Source organism: Anomaloglossus baeobatrachus, chromosome 3 (assembly GCF_048569485.1).
Source record: "Anomaloglossus baeobatrachus isolate aAnoBae1 chromosome 3, aAnoBae1.hap1, whole genome shotgun sequence".
Lineage (NCBI taxonomy): Eukaryota > Metazoa > Chordata > Amphibia > Anura > Aromobatidae > Anomaloglossus > Anomaloglossus baeobatrachus.
The window spans coordinates 102,434,226-102,455,723 of record NC_134355.1 but is presented as its reverse complement, the minus strand read 5'-3'; the positions used below and the strand labels follow the sequence as shown (position 1 = coordinate 102,455,723).

At 50.2% G+C, this 21,498-nt stretch overlaps 1 protein-coding gene across 3 annotated transcripts in view; it reads right to left on the bottom strand.

The window, feature by feature from the left end:
- Positions 1–21,498, bottom strand: part of PUS10 (pseudouridine synthase 10) — a 179,548-nt gene that overhangs the window by 5,399 nt on the left and 152,651 nt on the right. For all 3 annotated transcript variants that reach the window (XM_075339355.1, XM_075339354.1, XM_075339356.1), the window contains one exon: positions 8,968–9,110. In XM_075339355.1, the coding sequence (XP_075195470.1) occupies positions 8,968–9,110 (143 nt within the window). The remainder of the gene's footprint in view (positions 1–8,967; positions 9,111–21,498) is intronic.

Genomic DNA, 21,498 nt, shown 5'->3' with positions numbered 1-21,498 from the left:
ACTGAATTCGGATCTGCTTGCCTTCCAGCCACTGCTGGAACGCTTTTAGGGCAAGATACACTGCCCTGATCTCCAGAACATTGATCTGAAGTGAGGACTCTTGCTGAGTCCACGTACCCTGAGCCCTGTGGTGGAGAAAAACTGCTCCCCACCCTGACAGACTCGCGTCCGTCGTGACCACCGCCCAGGATGGGGGTAGGAAGGATTTCCCCTTCGATAATGAGGTGGGAAGAAGCCACCACCGAAGGGAAGCTTTGGTTGCCTGAGAGAGGGAGACGTTCCTGTTTAGGGACGTCGGCATCCTGTCCCACTTGCGTAGGATGTCCCATTGAAGTGGACGCAGGTGAAACTGCGCGAAAGGGACTGCTTCCATTGCTGCCCCCATCTTCCCCAGGAAGTGCATGAGGCGCCTCAAGGGGTGTGACCGACCTTGAAGGAGAGATTGCACCCCTGTCTGTAGTGAACGCTGTTTGTCCAGCGGAAGCTTCACTATCGCTGGAAGAGTATGAAACTCCATGCCAAGATATGTCAGCGATTGGACCGGTGTCAGATTTGACTTTGGAAAATTGATGATCCACCGAAACTCTGGAGAATCTCCAGAGTAACGTTGAGGCTGTGTTGGCATGCCTCTTGAGAGGGTGCCTTGACCAGCAGATCGTCTAAGTAAGGTATCACTGAGTGACCCTGAGAGTGGAGGACCGCAACTACTGTAGCCATGACCTTGGTGAAAACCCTTGGGGCTGTCGCCAGGCCGAACGGCAGTGCCGCGAACTGAAGGTGTTCGTCTCCTATGGCGAAGCGCAAGAAGCGCTGATGCTCTGGTGCAATTGGTACGTGGAGATAAGCATCCTTGATATCGATCGATGCTAGGAAATCTCCTTGGGACATTGAGGCGATGACGGAGCGGAGGGATTCCATCCGGAACCGCCTGGTCCTTACGTGTTTGTTGAGCAGTTTTAGGTCCAAAACAGGACGGAAGGACCCGTCCTTCTTTGGAACCACAAACAGGTTGGAGTAGAAACCGTGACCCTGTTGCTGAAGAGGAACCGGGACCACCACTCCTTCTGCCTTCAGAATGCCCACCGCCTGCAGAAGAGCCTCGGCTCGCTCGGGAGGCGGAGATGTTCTGAAGAATCGAGTCGGAGGACGAGAGCTGAACTCTATCCTGTAACCGTGAGACAAAATGTCTCTCACCCAACGGTCTTTTACTTGTGGCAGCCAGGTGTCGCAAAAGCGGGAGAGCCTGCCACCGACCGAGGATGCGGTGTGAGGAGGCCGTAAGTCATGAGGAAGCCGCCTTAGTAGCGGCACCTCCGGCGGTCTTTTTAGGGCGTGATTTAGACCGCCATGCGTCGGAGTTCCTCTGATCCTTCTGCGGCCTTTTGGACGAGGAGAATTGGGACCTGCCCGCACCCCGAAAGGACCGAAACCTCGACTGTCCCCTCCTCTGTTGGGGTGTTTTTGGTTTGGCCTGGGGTAAGGATGTTTCCTTTCCCTTGGATTGTTTGATGATTTCATCCAATCTCTCACCAAACAAACGGTCGCCAGAAAATAGCAATCCAGTTAAGCACTTTTTGGAAGCCGAATCTGCCTTCCATTCCCGCAGCCACAAGGCCCTGCGTATTGCCACCGAATTGTCGGCTGCAACCGCCGTACGGCTCGCAGAGTCCAGGACAGCATTAATAGCGTAGGACGCAAATGCCGACGTTTGAGAGGTTATGGACGCCACCTGCGGCGCAGACGTACGTGTGAGTGCGTCAATTTGCGCCTGACCAGCTGAGATAGCTTGGAGTGCCCATACGGCTGCGAATGCTGGAGCAAAAGACGCGCCGATAGCTTCATAGATGGATTTCAACCAGAGCTCCATCTGTCTGTCAGTGGCATCCTTGAGTGAAGCTCCATCTTCCACTGCAACTATGGATCTAGCCGCAAGTCTGGAGATTGGAGGATCCACCTTTGGACACTGAGTCCAGCCCTTGACCACGTCAGGGGGGAAAGGGTAACGTGTATCCTTAAGGCGCTTGGAAAAACGCTTATCTGGACAAGCTCGGTGTTTCTGGACTGCCTCTCTGAAGTCAGAGTGGTCCAGAAACATACTCTTTGTACGCTTGGGAAACCTGAAACGGAATTTCTCCTGCTGAGAAGCTGACTCCTCCACTGGAGGAGCTGAGGGAGAAATATCCAACATTTCATTGATGGACGCAATAAGATCATTCACTATGGCGTCCCCATCAGGAGTATCAAGGTTGAGAGCGGCTTCAGGATCAGAATCCTGATCAGCTAGCCCCGCTTCATCATACAGAGAGTCCTCTCGCTGAGACCCTGAACATTGTGATGATGTCGAGGGGATATCATAGCGAGCTCACTTAATCGGTCTGGGGCTGCGGTCCGTGTCAGAGACCTCACCCTGGGATCCATGAGACACCCCGGGAGGACATTGCTGTTCCAACTGAGGGGGACCAGGGGGCAATGATTCCACAGTGCCCCTGGCTTGAGATGCCGGCCTGGACTGCAAGGCTTCTAATATCTTAGCCATAGTCTCAGAAAGTCTTTCAGTAAAAACTGCAAACTCCGTCCCTGTCACCTGGACAGTGTTAACAGGTGGTTCTCCCTGGGCCACCCTTAGCAGAGGCTCCGGCTGAGAAAGTGCCACAGGGGCCGAGCATTGCACACAATGAGGGTCAGTGGAACCTGCCGGCAGTATAGCCGTACATGCTGCACAGGCAGCATAGTAAGTCTGTGCCATGGCACCCTTGCTATTTGTGGACGACATGCTGTTGTCTCCTCTGAGCAATACAGGAGGGTATATAGACAAAAATCAACAGTGCACCATGCAGTGTAAAGTATAGTCTATAATCATATAATCAATAAGTACACTTCTGCACTAGTGGGGCCAGCACCACAGGTGCTGCTTACCGCCTGCACAAAGCGGTTGTGTGGGCACCAGAAATCCTGCCTGGGTCTCCCTGAGCTTGTCTCTCCTCTCCAGCGTTAGCAGAGCTGAGAGGAATGGCTGCCGGCGTCCTGAGGAGAGGAGGGAGCCGTGGGCGTGACCCAGAAAAGTGCGGGAACTAGTGCCCCACTGTGCAGAGTGAGGGGGGTGGAGTATGCAAAGCATGCTCCATCCCTCAGTGCTGCCGTCCTGTGCAGCGTCCCGCCCTTCCCCTGACTGGCAGGGCTGGGGGCGGGAAGAAAACGAGACTAGGCCGCAAAAGCCGGGGACTCGAGTTATAAGCGCGGCCGCCGTATAAGCGCGGTCGGCGCGGAAGTCCCCGGCGCACTAACAGTCCCAGCCGCGCCGCAGTGATAACCATGGCAGCGGCGGTCAGCGCGGCAGTCCCCCTACACGAACACACTCAGCGACGCTGAAGTGTGTAATGGCACAAACGCAGTCAGCGCTGCTGTCCCCGGTGCACTAGCACACCCAGCAATGCTGGAGTGTTGCTGTGCGCGGTCCCTACGGGGACACAGAGTACCTCAAAGTAGCAGGGCCATGTCCCTGAACGATACTCGGCTCCTATCCAGCATGGTCCTCAGGAGCTGTGGATGGAGCACGGTCTCCTGTGCCTGGAGACCGAAAGGATCCCACTTCACCCAGAGCCCTCATTGAGGGATGGGGAAGGAAAGCAGCATGTGGGCTCCAGCCTCCGTACCCGCAATGGATACCTCAACCTTAACAACACCGCCGACAAGAGTGGGGTGAGAAGGGAGCATGCTGGGGGCCCTGTTATGGGCCCTCTTTTCTTCCATCCGACATAGTCAGCAGCTGCTGCTGACTAAGCTGTGGAGCTATGCGTGCATGTCTGACCTCCTTCGCACAAAGCATAAAAACTGATGAGCCCGTGGCAGCACGGGGGGTGTATAGGCTGAAGGGGAGGGGCTTTACACTTTTAGTGTAATACTTTGTGTGGCCTCCGGAGGCATAGCTATACACCCAATTGTCTGGGTCTCCCAATAAGGAGCGACAAAGAAAAGGTGTTCATATCCCTTAAGGTGAATCACTGTGATGTCTGTCCTTCTAAAAGGAACAAATAACAGAAAGATAAAAGTTACTGTGCTACTGTATAAAACTGGTTGGTTATCTCAATCTTCAAGAATGTCCGCTGGAATCCACAGTGTCATGTTTTGTATTTAGCTTTCTTTTTGCACATTGGAATGTACAGTGTAATTTACCTGGTTATTCCTGAAATACCATTGTGCTGCCCTCATCGTCATCTCCTTCCACCTTTCCCTTTTTACTTTTATTCTTGATTTCTTCCTTATGCAAATGAGATGCTAGACCGGGTTCATGTTACACTAAGGCCAGGGCTACGTGTACAACAGAATATAGATGAAGCGTGACAGTGACTTTAGGCTTCTGTACATAACTGTTTGGAGAGTGGCCAAGTTGAGTGGGAAAATGTGTTAGCTTATAATTTTTGAGGGAACCGCATATATTATACACACATTTCTGAAGAACCATAAAGTGTTTTCGAACCCCCAAAGCTTTTCCGTAACAAAATCAAAGTCAGATTTCAATTTCGCACAAAGACTTGGAACACCGTGAAATAAAAAAAAAAATGTAAAGGACATTTCCATTCCAATAAAAAAAAACAAAAAACCCAAAACCCATTGAATTCGATTCATTGAGACCAGTGTTTTGCACTCTGGTCTAGATGAGGAAGCGTTCTGGAGACAGACGCTCCTGGTTAAAAGATGCGCACAACTCTTAGCAACTCTTAAGGGTGCTCTACACGCTGCGACATCACTAGCGATGTCGTGCGCGATAGCACCCGCCCCCGTCGTTCGTGCGACATTTGGTAATCGCTGCCGTAGCGAACATTATCGCTACGGCAGCGTCACACGCACATACCTTGTCAGCGACGTCGCTGTGACCGCCGAACAATCCCTCCTTCAAGGGGGAGTGCATTCGGAGTCAAAGTGGCCGGCCAATAGCAGAGGAGGGGCAGAGATGAGCGGCCGAAACATCCCGCCCACCTCCTTCCTTCCTCATTGCCGGTGGACGCAGGTAAAGAGATGTTTGTCGTTCCTGCGATGTCACACATAGCGATATGTGCTGCCGCAGGATCGACGAACAACATCGTACCTGCATCAGCAACGATATTATGAAAAGGAGCAACGTGTCAACGATCAGCGATTTTTGACGCTTTTCCGATCGTTGATCGTCGCTCCTTGGTGTCACACGCTGCGATGTCGCTAACGGCGCCGAATGTTCGTCACTAACGACGTGACCCCGACGATATATCGTTAGCGATATCGCAGCGTGTAAAGCACCCTATAGTCTACCCAGGGTCTCGAATAAGAGTTTTTGCGTAGAGGGCGTCGCTGCCCGGCTTGAATTAGTCAAACCCCCATCCCAACTATACCCACTTTGTTGGAACTAAGCAAAAATGGAGTGAGAGCACCAGTCACAAAATCTTAGCGTAGCCCCGTGTTGTGTAAAAATTTTGCGACTTTTGAAAACTTCTTATGAAAAAAATCTGGCATAAAAGGTTTGCTAAATCAGGTCCATAGTTTTCTAGAGAAGAAGAAAAAAATGTCAGCTCCCGCAGTAATCGTATATAATGGCATTCCGGACTTCTTATATTAAAAACATCTTTTTATTTCAACCATAAAAAAAAACATTAGAATCGCTGGCCTATCTGTTTCGAGCAGTTTGCCCTTAGGGTATGTGCGCACGTTGCGTACTTCACTGCAGAAATTTCTGCAGCGATCTGAAGAGCACATGTGCTCTTTAAATCGCTGCAGAAATGTCCGTAGTGAAAAAAAAAAAAAGCAGATTCCATGCGCTCTGCCTGCAGCTCCTGCCATAGACAGAGCAGGAGCTGCCGGCAAAGCGCAGGAAAGAAGTGACATGTCACTTCTTTTTACGCAGCGCTTCGGCAGTAGCCGAAGCGCTGCGCTCTTAAACGCCACGTGCGCACGGCCCCTGCACAATCTCTATAGACTGTGCAGGGGACGCAGGACGCATGCAGTTACGCTGCGCTGCAAAGCGCAGTGTAACTGCATGAATTTACGCAACGTGCACACATAGCCTTACTCATGATGAGTAAGAGCAAAATGCTCGAAACGTGTGGGCCAGTGATTCTTATGTTTTTTTAATTGTTGAAATAAAAAAAATGTTTTTAATATAAGAAGTCCAGAACGCCATTACATACTATTACCCCGGGAGCTGGATTCTTTTTCTTCTCCTCTTGAATACTTCACCGGGATGGACTGGTGAGCTGACTGCCCTCTTTTCGTCCCATAGTCTTCTAACATGACATAGAGAAACATCTGATGACATGTTGTTCCGGTCACCTCTGCCGCCAATCAATAGTTTCAGTGCTCATCGCTTCTCAGCCTGACAGAAACCGCACTGATCATTATATTGTAATTTTATTTTGTTTTTGTTTAGTTTTATACTGAAACCAATTCAGTTGAATCAGCTTATAGTCTTTAAAGGGTAAAATGTAGCTAAACCTGTAACTTTCAGGCTCCTATGAAGCAGCATAAATTCTAAAAGAGAATAAAACTTTGCTCTTGCTATAAAGTAATATCATGGAAAAGTGTCATGGTCATAACACAGCGATAGTTTAAAGAGAGCATTCTCGTATAGAATTAGTTATTGTGTGTTGCAGGCAAGCAGCTGGCAGAATCCTGGATGGGTGGTATGTATCACCGAGGTGGCAAGCCTCAGGGATATGAAGCCTGGCAAGCCGAGTCCAGGTGCTGAGAGGGTTCATAGGACCAGTATGGTATCAGATTTTAGGAATGACTAGAATTGATGGACGAGACTAGTCATTCTGTCCCTCCAATCCAGCAGACCTGGTACATGTAGCTTAGTCTCTGTCAGAGGTTGGAAGAGCAGGACTGAGATTTAAACGGCTGAGCCTTTACCTTCTAGGGGACTGCTTATTGATATGTTATATCTTTTTGCTGGAGATAAGACTGTTTTACTTTCTATTGAAAGTTTATCGACTCAAGAAACTGTTAAGGAGTGCCATTCGATCTAATACTTAATTAACCTCTGGATATAGGGGACTGTGGGAAGTATGTCCAATGAAAATCGATTCTCCATACATAAGTCAGTTTTCAGATCATACACAAGGCAAGATGGCCTCCGATGCTATCATAGACCCGCCCACCAGCATCACATGGATCTGCCCTGATGACATCATAGACCCGCGCACCAGCGTCACCTGGATTGGCCCTGATGAGATCATAGACCCGCCCATCAGCGTCACCAAGGACCACCCCCTGTGATGACCTCATAGACCAATCCCACTGATGATCTCATGGACCAACCCATGGATAACCCCATTGACCAACCACTAACGAATCGACACATCCAAGTATGCCCACTGTAGAGCCGACCATGCCCCTTTTCCTAGTTTATATAAGTTCATGTTACAGTTAGAATAAACACATCTCAGTGACACTTTCCTGTGATCAAGAACAGAGTTCACATCTGACCCTTTGTCCGGTGTTGATTTTTCTTAAGAATGCACTTGATCCTCATTAATTAGGTCAGGCAGCAGGCAACTCGTGAACCTTTGTTAAGAGTTTACCTTTTTACAAAACCTTTCTATGGAAAGCAAACAGTCTTCTCTCCAGCAAAACGGTATAACATAGCAAAAAGCAGTCCCATAGAAGCTGTTTAAATCTCAATTCTGCTCTTCCAGCCTCTGGCAGAGACTGAGCTACATGTACCAGGTCTTCCACTCTCAGACACAAGTATCAGAGCTGCTTCCACCTCTACTCCCATGCCCTAACGAGAAGCTTTGCTGCCCTTTTTATATCAGCTGCACCTGCAGGATTGGGGGGTGTGAATGACTAGTCCTGCCCGTCTCTCTCTTCTATTTCTTCCTAAAAACCTGAACCCATACTGGTCCCATTAACCCTATCAGTGCTGGAGTCCATTTACTAGGTTTCATATTCCTAAGGCTTGCCACCTCAGTGATCCAAACCTCCTATCCAGGATTCTGCCAGCTGCTTTCCTACAGTGTGTATAGGATCAAGAAGGTTTCTATGCCACAGAATGGGATTCCTCACTGAAGAAACGGTAAAGCCTCTGACACACACAGCAGTCAGCCGAATGATTGTTCATCCAGCAGCCATGTCTCCTGCTTCCCATATACCGAGCGCTCCTGTGATCTCTATGAGAGAGTCAATGCCAGACATCTCTGAAAGCAGCTGATTTCTTTGAGAATCGGACATGTCAGATCCTTATCTTCCCAACAATCTTCTGTCGAGGCCCCCATACGTATTAGTCAGTTGGCCGAACTTGTAATATTGACGGGCTTGGCCGACGTTAGTCTAATGTCTATGGGGGCTTTAACACTACGGCAACTACAGACCAGGGGAAGTTGAGAATTCAATGAATTGACACTAGATGCCTTTCTTCAGATTAATAATAATACAAGTTATGGTTACGAGATTTCTGGAAATGGATAAATTATCCAAAGATGTAGTCTGATTGCAATATTTGTGGTTGGGATGATAGAAACGAGCTTCTGTCTCATTAGGGTGTTGCTTTCCTATGGATCAACATTGCAGGAAAATAGACTGAATTAACCGTACTTCTTTTTTTGAACCCTATTTATTACTCCTGTTGTCGCTGCCCTGCTCCTCAATCCCCACTAACAGACTAATTCCAAAGTATCTAAAAAACAGATAAGCAACAGAAATGTTCTTTTTACATTTCATTTGTGCTGTTCTCTCTGAAAATAGCAAATGAGAGACGATTCCGGGCTTGACCCATTCTCTATAGCCTATTTCAATGGCTAAAGAATGAATGAGAAGCCCTATACGGCTCACATATCTTTTTCAGTCAACTCCAAACCTCCGATTTGACTGTAGATATCTAGGGTTGAATCAGTGTTGGATTACTGGCTCTTTCCTGGAAAGTAAAGCATGTCTCTTATCAGAAATCATCCCTTCTGCTCAATTCCTACTAATGGTGTCGCAATAGTTGAGAAAGGATACGTCCCAGCTTGTGTCTTTAAATACAAGCGGAAATGGTGTTCATCCACGTACTCCGTTTTCATAGTGTGAATTATTCTGGATCGTGAAGCCAGGGGTCGCCTGTGGAGGACTCGGAGGGGAGTTTTTTGGATGAGCTTTAACTCCTTTAAAAAGATGTATTGTATATTAAACAGTGAGTATCAAGACAACATGAAACTACAATAATTACTATTAAAGGTTCACAGTACGACATATAAATTTAAAGGGAACCTGTCACCACTTATACGCCTATAAGCTGCGGCCACCACCACCGGGCTCTTATATACAGCATTCTAACATGCTGTATATAAGAGCCCAGGCCGGGGGTATAACATAAAAATCACTTTATAATACTTACCTAACGGTCGCGCTGTGTGCCTTATGGGCATCACCATTGTCCGGTGCCAGCACCGCCTCTTTTGGCCATCTATGTTCTCCTTCTTCTCTAGCCGCGGTGCATGACATGTCCGACGTCATACATACTCGCCGGCATTCAGGTCCTGAGCAGGCGCACTTTGATCTGCCCTGAGTAGGACAGATCAAAATATTGTAGTGCGCCTGCGCAGGACCGGCGAGTGTGTATGACGTAGCCACGTCATGCACAGAGGCGTCAGAAAGAGTTGGTGACAAGTTCCCTTTAAAATGTTGGTGCTAATGAAATAACGCAATGAAAATCTTCATAAAAACAAAAACAAAACTGAAAACATGGGCCAGCACCTATTAATATAAGTGTAATGTGTAGGTGTGCATTCACACTGTGGGCATTAACGAACAAATATAAATAGAATAAAAACAATGAGCAAATACCCTGTAGTAAGTAAAAAAAATAGTAGTAATACTACATGTAAAAAACATGGGGTACTTAGTTGACTTTTTTTTTTTTATCAAAAAAAGTGTAAAAGCCATCCCATTGCGTCAAGGTGTAACGAATCAGGAATGACCCCAACACTAGGATCTCACTTCGCTACGTGACAGCAGGCCTCAGAATAGACAGGGACATAGCAGGACCTGGGCCTGACTGTTTTACACCTGCTTGAGGAAACCTAAATAGATAAGATGCACAGCCCAAAGGGGGTGGGGAGCACATCCCAAAAGTACAAAGAACTAAAGCAAAACTGAATACATGGGCCAGTACACCTGCTGCAAATGTAATGTTAAAGGGGTTATCCGGCTTATTTTGAGTTTTTTTCATTATTACCCTATTGGGCTACATTGGGGCAGGTAAGTAGATAGTGACCACTTACCTGCCCTGCTGTCAGCCCCTCTCCCCCGGCTCAGAGTGGTCATGTGACCGCTCCTACCGCGATTTTGCTGCTTCCGGTTATTTCATGTCAACATGGGCAGGGCCATGTTGACATGCAAATCTGGAACAGCATGTTGCCGCCCTGCTGGGCGGGTACAGTGCGTGGAGTCCCCGCCCCCTTCCCTGCACCCTCCCACACATTCCCCCGCACCCCATACTCTGCCCACAACCTCCCCCTGCACTTCTGTGGGGTTCGTGATCTGGGGGCGGGGCCTGGCGGCGGCTGCCGTGGTGTCACCGCCAGCACCAGACCCCTGCTCAGGATCACACATTCAAATATACCGGCATCACAGATCACAGATGCCGGTATATTTGAAAGCGCTGATGAGAAGGAGCGTTGCGCTTCTCATCACTGTCCCTCCCGCTGTCTGCGCTCTCTTCAGCACAGCGGTGACATCACTACTGTGCTGATATGGCCAGAGCACAGTCAGCGTGCGAACGTGCAGGAGCGGCGGGGACCGAAGACGGGAGTATGTACTCCCTACATGTGTTCCCTATGGGGGGGGTCAGTGCAGAGCGCCGTGTGTGTATGCGGTGCAGAGCCTGATGTGTGTATGCAGTGCAGAGCCTGGTGTGTGTATGCGGTGCAGAGCCCGGTGTGTGTATGCGGTGCAGAGCCCGATGTGTGTATGCGGTGCAGAGCCCGGTGTGTGTATGCGGTGCAGAGCCCGGTGTGTGTATGCGGTGCAGAGCCTGATGTGGTGTGGGGTGCAGAGCCATATGTGGGGCTGTTATTTGCAATGCTGTAGTGATAACAGGTCAGGTGCTGGGGCAGAATATACTGACAGGGAATGTGTGTGCAGGAGGCGGGCAGAGGGTGGGGCTGGACACTGGGGTGGGGCTGGATGCCGGGCGGTGCCAGCTGTGACTGGGAGGTTCAGCACAGGAAGTGGTCAGTTTGCTTGTGCTGAATGTAAACAAGGAGCTGCAGAGAATAAAGGGTGAATTCAAGAGGAACAAAAGTTAGAAAACAAAAAATAACAATGTAGGGGTGTTTTATATGACAATACAGCACAGATTAGCTTAAACTCAAAAATTTTTGTTATGTCTGACAACCCCTTTAAGATGCGCATTCACACAGTAACTATTAAAAGACAAATTAAACAGGATAAAAACAATAAATAGAATACCCTGTAGTAAATAGTAGTAATACAAATAAAAAAACCATTCGGGTACTTGGTTGACCTTTTTTTTAATCAAAAAAAGCATAAAAGCCCTTGTAGAGTTAGGGCCCATCCAGGTTGGGTACTGCTTGTCACGGTAGGATGACTTTTACGCTTTTTTGATTAAAAAACAAATGGCACTAAGTACTCTAAGTTTGTAAAATATATTACTGCGAATTTCTTTTTTTTCTATGAATTGTCTTTATTTTAGGTTATATGTCTCAATTTTCAATGTTGAAATCTTCAAACGATTTCTCCAATTTTACCTTTTGACTTCTCATTCTCCTTTGTTCCTCTCCCTTTCTCCTTTGACTTTTTGCCCCATATCTTCTCCTTTGAGCTCTCTTGGAAATTTTCTATTACTTACATTAGAAGATTTTTTTTTGTAACCACTGCTCCCTAGTCATAACTTGAACATGCCTGTCCAGGGACCCTCCGTCTGAGACATCCATGGTCCCTTATGGTTTATTATGAGATGGTACATTTATTCTATATTATCTATATATATAATTGCCTTATTCTGTCTGTCTGTGTCTGTCTTGCTCCAAAATTCTGTCATTACCGCGACAAGCTTCTCATTGGCCGCTCGCCTCGCCTCCGCCCCCCACACGGATTGGCCTCTCGCCCCGGCCCCCTGCACGCATTGGCAACTCAGCCACGCCCCGCCCCCCCTCACGCATTGCACGCCCGCCCTGGCCCCGCCCCCCCGCACGCATTCCCCGAACCGACACGGAGCCCCGACTCCCAGGTGAGTGCTGTACCCCCGGGAGCCCACACCAGCGTACGCCGGCAACCCAGCCGACACATACCCTCGCATTGCTGGGGTTGCCGGCGTACGCTGGTGTGGGCTCCCGTGCGTGCGGGGGGCGGGGTACGCTGGTGGCCATGGTACACATCGGGTAATATTGTGTAGCATGGTTACCAGCGTACACCAGCTCCCGGTACACATGTGCAGAAGAGAGAAGACAGAAGAAAGAAGACCCCCGATCATACTCACCAGAAGCCAACCAGGAGCAGGTGAGCGCATCAAGGTCCTGCAGCGGTGGAACACACACACACGCACACACATAAGGACACACACACACACACACACACATCAGATCACACTCACTCTCACACACACACACCTCACACACACATCAGATCGCATCCACACACTCACAACATCCAGTGATATCGCTTGCTTCTCGGCGGCGATACTGTGCGTGCAGTGACCTTCCAGGACCTGCCGGAGGATCACATGGCCGGAGGCATGTGGTATCTCCGGATGTTGTGAGTGTGTGAGCGCGTATGTGTGATATCGTCAATGTGTGTGTGTGTGAGTGGATGCGATCGGGTGTGTGTGAGTGGATGCGATCGGGTGTGTGTGAGTGGATGCGATCGGGTGTGTGTGAGTGTATGCGATCGGGTGTGTGCGTGTATGCGATCAGGTGTGTGCGTGTCGGCAGAAGGCAGGGGAACACGGCGTGCAGCACAGCTGCTGGGACCGCCAATCGGAGGGCACAGGCAGAAGTGGGGTGTGAGTGTATGCGATCAGATGTGTGCGTGTATACTGTCTGATGTGTGACTGTGGAGCACGATGGGGGGTGCGCAGCATGGGGGATGGAGCACGATGGGGGGTGCGCAGCATGCGGGATGGGGCACGATGGGGAGTGCGCAGCATGGGGGGTGTGCAGCATGGGGAATGGAGCACGATGGGGAGTGCGCAGCATGGGGGATGGAGCACGATGGGGAGTGCGCAGCATGGGGGATGGAGCACGATGGGGGGTGCGCAGAATGGGGGATGGAGCACGATGGGGGGTGCGCAGCATGCGGGATGGGGCACGATGGGGGGTGCACAGCATGGGGGGTGTGCAGCATGGGGAATGGAGCACGATGGGGAGTGCTCAGCATGGGGGATGGAGCACGATGGGGAGTGCGCAGCATGGGGGATGGAGCACGATGGGGGGTGCGCAGAATGGGGGGTGCGCAGAATGGGGGATGGAGCACGATGGGGGGTGCGCAGCATGGGGGATGGAGCACGATGGGGGGTGCGCAGCATGCGGGATGGGGCACGATGGGGGGTGCGCAGCATGGGGGGTGTGCAGCATGGGGAATGGAGCACGATGGGGAGTGCGCAGCATGGGGGATGGAGCACGATGGGGAGTGCGCAGCATGGGGGATGGAGCACGATGGGGGGTGCGCAGAATGGGGGATGGAGCACGATGGGGGGTGCGCAGCATGGGGGATGGAGCACGATGGGGAGTGTGCAGCATGGGGGATGGAGCACGATGGGAAGTGCGCAGCATGGGGGATGGAGCACGATGGAGGGTGCGCAGCATGGGGGATGGAGCACGATGGGGGGTGCGCAGCATGGGGGATGGAGCACGATGGGGGGTGCGCAGCATGGGGGATGGAGCACGATGGGGGGTGCGCAGCATGAGGGATGGAGCACGATGGGGATGTGCAGCATGGGGGATGGAGCACGATGTGGATGCGCAGCATGGGGGATGGAGCACGATGGGGGGTGCGCAGCATGCAGGATGGAGCACGATGGGGGTGTGCAGCATGGGGGGTGTGCAGCATGGGGAATGGAGCACGATGGGGGGTGCGCAGAATGGGGGATGGAGCACGATGGGAAGTGCGCAGCATGGGGGATGGAGCACGATGGAGGGTGTGCAGCAGGGGGGATGGGGGGTGCGCAGCATGGGGGATGGAGCACGATGGGGGGTGCGCAGCATGGGGGATGGAGCACGATGGGGGGTGCGCAGCATGGGGGATGGAGCACGATGGGGATGTGCAGCATGGGGGATGGAGCACGATGTGGATGCGCAGCATGGGGGATGGAGCACGATGGGGATGCGCAGCATGGGGGATGGAGCATGATGGGGGGTGCGCAGCATGGGGGATGGAGCACGATGGGGGTGCACACCTCCCCCCAAAACACACACACACTCACTGCCACATGCACACCGCACAACACACCACACACACACTGGGAACCAAAAACACCGCCCTACACAGACAGCCACAGACAACGCCACACACACACAACACCCAACACACAAACACCGCAGCATACACAAATATACGCACATACCGCGCAACACACACACATTGCACAAAACATACCTCCCCCCAAAACACACACACGCACCCCACACCCACACAAACCGCGCAACACACACAGCACCACACACAGACAACACTGCAGACACACAGCGCTCCACAAACAACGCAACACACACACACCGCGCTCCACACAAACAACACCGCTCTCACACACCCCCACCCAGACAACACCTAGAACATTTACAGCCCCTACACAAACACTTGGCAACTACACACAACAACATCTATATATATTATATATATATTATATATATATATATATATATATATATATATATATATTATATATTTATATATATATATATATATATATATATATATATATAATATATATATATATATATATCAAAAATCATACATTAACTACACAATAAATTCTAGAATACCCGATGCGTTAGAATCGGGCCACCTTCTAGTACATTATATAACTTGCTTACTCACCAGTCATTTTTTATGGCCCTGGGGGGGTGTCCCTGAGCATTATGACTGCATGTTCTGAGCCCATTAATCATCCTTCTAATTTAAATGTATTATATTTTGAATATTAAAGTTAACCAGTCAAGTGTAATATGCAGCCAGAACCACGAGCAGTTCTGGGTGCATATTGCTAATCCCTGCCTAACCGTCCCTGTATACACTAGTATAGATATGAGATCTTTAGACCAAATGTATTTCTAAAGATCTTTTATCGTATGCTAATGAGCTCGGGGACTAGTCTCAAGGGTGTTAGTTCCCCTTGTCAGCCGGCTCCATTAGCCTGTTAGTACGCCCCTGGGTGCTATTGTGACGCCCCTGGACTAGTCCAGGGTGTCACAGGGAACTGCACTATTCTCTATCCTTGGTGCAGGGCCCACCCTCCTTGGTTCCGGGGTCCGCAACAGTGATTCTGTACTAACAGCACAAATCCTAGTCACCCAAACACTACACTTGTCAGGCACACCAGGGGCGTGGTTCCAGCTGGGAAAGGAACCGCCCACCTATGAGTCAGACAGGCTGGTGGGAGGAGTCAGTTAGACAGTTGGTAGTAACTGAAAAAGAGAGAGGACCTGGGGATTAAGAGCTCCCTGAGGAGAGCCTGGCTGGGTCGCAGACAGTGGCCTGTACTTGACGGCTCAGAGATTAGCGGCGTCAGCACAGCGGAGGGATAGGACTTCCCACACAGAGCAGTCACAGAAAATCCCACGTGCCAGCTGCTAAGAGCAGGTCCCAATTAAAAAGAGGGACGGGACCCGAAGGTTTCAAGCCAACGGGGCCAGGGACACACACAGTACACAGTGTATGGAGGAAGGCTCCAGTCCACCACAGAATCACTGAAAGGGACCACCGCACGTGCAGTCACCGAGTGCAGCAGTACCAAGAGACTTTGTTTACCTCAGAGTCTGTGTCCACTGAATGCGTCATCACACCTGAGTGAGTACCCTGGCTCCCCAGCGCCCTGCCGGCCCAATATCAATATAGGCTGTTCCTACCTATTCCCTACCCTGAGTCCCGGGGCCCCTACCTGCGGAGGGAATTACCACCAGGCTGCCCCAACACCATCAGCCCCGGCACTCCCATACAGCAGCGGCGGTATTCCTTATTACCGCACACCGCAGGTGGCGTCACAAATATTCTCCCCCGTAAAAAACCTTTTTGTTTTTCATCAAAGTGTCTGCCGAGCAGTCCGACTGCTGCTAGGGCGTCACACATTGATTTTTGGCGTCACGAACAGGATTGGACTGGACCCACTAACCTGGGTGACGTGCGCCTTCTCCAAAACTGTTGAGCCCAAAGTGAATAAAAAAAAAAAAAAATTCAGTTGCCGCCATCTTGCTGCTGAAAACCAAGGGGGCATAGAAAGATGTCGGCGCCGGGTGAAGCGAGCGCAGCGGCAGTTCCCCCTCAAGATCAAGGTGACATGGACGCACGAGCGACCGCGCAGATAATGCCAATGACTTTACCGTATGTGCCAGGCGCTACCTGGCTACCACAATATGATGGTTCCCCTGACACTCTGCCAGGATTCAAAAGAAAAATCCGCACACTCCTGGATATGTTTGGGATGAATGACCGGCAGCAAGCGTCTGTACTACTCGGCCAGTTATCAGGCGCCGCAGAGCTGGAGGCGGAGACCTGGACAGATCAGGACCGGGCCTCAGTAACTGCCATTTTTGAACGTCTGCGACTTTCCTTTGAAAACCGCACTGAGGCAGAACTCCGGATAAAGTTTTACAACTGCAAGCAGCGCCCACAAGAAAGCATTAGAGACTATGCTCTGAGGCTGCAATCAGCGCTACGGACTCTCAAACTAACCATTCCCATCAGTGAAGCTGAAGGAAACAAGGTGCTTGTTGAACAGTTTCTGCAAGGCCTGGGGTCAGTGGAGGACCGCAAGCAGCTACGGCTGTGGACTCTGGAATATCCTGCAATGGACTTTGCTGTTTTAAAAGACCGAGCCATCAAGGCTTTGCAAACCCTAGAGCCAACTGATTCTCCTGCTACGTCCTGGCAAGCTGGCACTTCTCCTCTACATGTGCCACCTCCTGTTAGAGCACTGCCAGAGCCAAAGACCCCAGCAGCGCCTGCAGGCGATACCAGTGATTTGTCTTTACAGGTGCAGCAGCTGAGCAGTGATGTTGCAAGGATCCTAGAGGCAATGCAGCTCAAGCCCAAGACCAAGCCGGCGGAGAAGATCCAGCTTGCTAACTGCCCAGATGACGTCCCTTGGATGAGAGGGAGGACCTCGACATACAGAGGAAGGAACCGTGACCGGTATGAAAACCTTGTTTGTTATAGGTGCAACAAGACTGGTCACTACGCCCGTTATTGTCCTTTAAACGGGCCACCCCTGGGGCCAAGGGCCACTCCCCAGGACTAAATCAACAAGGCCCAGCAGACTGGCGGGAGCGGTATGTTGGAGGAAGGACCATCGTTTCCATCACCTTGGATGGGATTCCGACTTCAGCACTTCTTGATACCGGCTCCCAGGTAACAACTATACCCCAAGTACTGTATACCAAATTCTGGTCAACTGAGGAACTCGCCCCACCGGACAATGACCTCACCATTTATGCTGTAAATGGTTTACCAGTAACACAACTCGGGTTCAAGGAGGTAACCATCAAGGTGGGCAGGGTGGAGTTAGCACGCCAAGGACTCATAGTAGTGCAGAATGACCCTAGTGACCGGAACCCTAAGATGATTTTGGGGACTAATGTTATTGAGAATTGTATGGGGGAAGTATTGTTTCTTCTCCAACAGCTCTCTGAAACTGCAGGAACGGGACGCCAGAGGGTCCTGCAAAGAGAGATTCGAGACCTCCAGCAGAGGCAACAGGTAAATTTGTCTGGTGGGGAAATTGGCGGTGTACGGGTAATGGATGCAGCTCCTGTGGTAGTGCCCCCACGGAGTGAGATGATGATATGGTGCAGGGCAGCTGTAGGCTCCCGTGGACAGAATTACCAGGCAGTGGTAGAGGCCCTGCCTTCAGAGCACTGGTCTACAGTACTGACAGCCAGAGGGGTAGTCGATGTCCGTAAGGGGAGAGTGCCCGTGCGAGTGTTGAATTGCGGGGAGGAAGAGGTTAGACTGCCCAGGTATGCTACCATAGCCAAATTGTACACTGTGAGTGAGAATTTCATCCAGACAGTAAAGTCCTCAGCCACACCAGATCAGTCAGCCACAGACAGTTCCCAGATTCAGCAAGAACAGTGGTGTCAAGAGTTACATGTAGGTACTGACTCCACTCCACTACATCAAAAACAAGGGGTCTACAGGGTGGTTCAGGAGTATGAGCAAGTGTTTAGTAAACACCCATTAGACTTTGGGAGGGTGAAAGGGGTTCAGCATCATATACCCACAGGCATTCATCCACCTATAAAGGAAAGGTATAGGCCCATACCACCTGCTCACTACCAGTGTGCCAAAGACATGCTGAGAAGTATGAAGGAGGCTGGGGTCATCCGTGATAGTTGCAGCCCCTGGGCAGCCCCGCTAGTCCTAGTGAAGAAGAAAGACGGCACTATGAGGATGTGCGTGGACTATAGGAGAATTAACAACATCACACATAAGGATGCCTATCCACTGCCCAGAATTGAAGAGTCCTTGACTGCATTAAGATCTGCAAATTACTTCTCTACCCTTGACCTCACTAGTGGTTATTGGCAAGTGTCCGTTGCTGAGGAGGATCGCGAGAAGACCGCCTTTGCCACCCCGATGGGATTATGTGAATTTAACAGCATGCCATTCGGGCTGTGCAATGCACCTGGTACGTTTCAACGACTCATGGAGAGCTGTTTAGGCCATTGCAACTTCGAGACTGTCCTGCTGTACCTGGACGACGTAATTGTATATTCCAAGACCTATGAGGAGCATCTGGGACATCTGGCAGAAGTATTTGAAGCCCTTTCCAGGTACGGGATGAAACTAAAACCCTCCAAATGTCACCTGCTGAAGCCCAAAGTCCAATACCTGGGGCATGTGGTAAGTGCCGAAGGTGTGGCTCCGGACCCTGAGAAAATCACAGCTATCCAGAACTGGCCCAGGCCTCAGAACATCAAAGAGGTGCGCCAATTCCTGGGATTGATGGGGTACTACCGGAGGTTCGTGAAAGGCTATACCAAGATGGCATCCCCCTTACAAGATCTCCTAGTCGGACAAAGAAAGCACGGCAAGACTTCTGGCTCTCCATTCACATGGGGTGAGGAGCAGGAGAAGTCCTTCAAGTGGATGAAGTCAGCTTTGACAGGAGATGAGATTCTGGCATATCCTGACTATAACCTCCCATTTGTGCTGTACACTGATGCCAGCAACGTGGGGTTGAGGTACAGGATGGCAAGGAAAAGGTGATTGCATACGCCAGCAGGAAACTCCGTCCAACAGAAAGAAACCCTGAGAACTATAGTTCTTTCAAGCTGGAGTTCTTAGCACTTGTTTGGGCAGTGACAGAGAAGTTTAAGCATTACCTGGCTTCTGCAAAATTCACCGTATATACAGACAATAACCCGTTGACACACCTGGACACGGCGAAGCTTGGAGCTTTGGAGCAGCGGTGGGTAGCACGACTGGCAAATTACGATTTCACTATAAAGTACAGGGCTGGTCGCAAGAACGCTAACGCTGATGCGTTGTCCAGGATGCCCCAGTTGTGTGATGATGGGAGGCATGAAGATGACCTGGAGGAGATTGAGATACCTGCTTTCCATCACCCTACTGATAGAGTGAAACCCCGATATTATAGTGATCAGCAAGAGGCGACCTTCAACCCATTGCCCCACCATGGTTGGCAAGAAGCCCAAGATAATGACCCTGCAATCAGATTGATAAAGGCATTGATATCCGAGGCTGATTCACACCTTGAACCAGATGCTCCAGAAGAAGCTAAGAAATTGTGGAAAGAAAGAAGTCGTCTGTGTTTCCATGGAGGCAAGTTGTGCAGAAGTCTCATTAATCCAAAAACGCATGAGAGAATATGCCAGATAGTAATACCCACAGCATATGCACCAGTGGTGTTGGAGGCCTATCATGATAGAGCTGGGCACTTTGGTTGGAAGAAGTTGGAAATGTTGCTGAGAAGTCGCTTTTATTGGACTGGGATGAGAGATACCATAGAAGCTTGGTGCAGGAACTGTGGTCCATGTACATTAAGGAGAAAAGATAGCACCAGTCAGCGAGCGCCATTGCAACCAATAGTAACTACCCAGCCTCTAGAACTCGTTGCCTTAGACCACGTCAAGCTCACACCAAGCAGGAATGGGTACACCTATGCACTCACCATAGTAGATCACTATTCAAGATTCCTGGTGGTGGTACCTGTCAAAGATCTAACTGCCAGCACTGCGGCGAAGGCTTTCCAGGCACATTTCTGCAGACCCCACGGTTACCCAGATCACGTCCTAACAGATCAAGGTCCCGCTTTTGAAGCAGAAATCTTCCAGGAATTTTGTAAATTGTATGGGTGTAAGAAGATACGCACTGCCCCCTACCACGCACAAACAAATGGGATGTGTGAGAAGATGAACTATGTAGTCATCAACCTGCTGAAAACTCTACCCCTTGAGGAGCGGAACGAGTGGCCTGAAAAATTGCCAGATCTTGTGGACATGTACAATAGTATTCCTGTGAGTTCCACTAAATGCACACCCGCTTATCTCATGAGGGCTAGACCTGGGAGACTGCCAGTGGATCTGGAGATGGAAGTTGAGATGCCTGAAGTTTATTCCCCAAATGCAGATTGGGATACCAAGCGTAGAGCTCAATACAGGCAAATTCAAGAGTATGTCGAGGAGAATCTGGACCAAAGTAGGGAAAAGCAAGAAAGAAGCTTTAACAAGCAAGCCCAAGCCCCTCCATTTTCACCAGGAGAAGTGGTCTTAAAAAGAAAAAGAAAGATGCATAAACTGGACGACCAGTGGGAAAGAGAGCCATATGTGGTCCAGCCTTCCAATTTCAACAACCAGAAGACCTGTCTTGTCAGCAAGGACCAAGGAAGAACCACAGCTGTAATTTCCCGTGACCACTTGAAAAAGTGCCCTGAACCCCTGAACATCCAGAAGGAAGAACAGCCCCAACCTCAAGTGACTGAGAAAAAGAAGAGAGTGATCCACACCATCCTAGGTGACTTCCCGGAAGATTGGCCTATGTACAATGGAGCAGTGATTGTGCCTGTACTCACATTCCCGCAACCCGCGGAAGAACCAGAACCAAGGAGGCCTGAAATCATTGCACCTAGAGAAGTACCCATACCAGCACCACGAACACGTAGATTACCACCTACAACACCTAGCACCAGTAGTGGGGAACAGGTAGTAGCAAACACCACAGTACAAGGGTTAGAGGGAAGCCAGGAGCTGAGAAGGTCCACCCGTGTGAACTTTGGTCAGCCCCCACATAGGTTCAGAGATGAGGAATGGTAGCGCAACCCGGCTACTCTACCCTAATGTAAATAGTCTAAATATA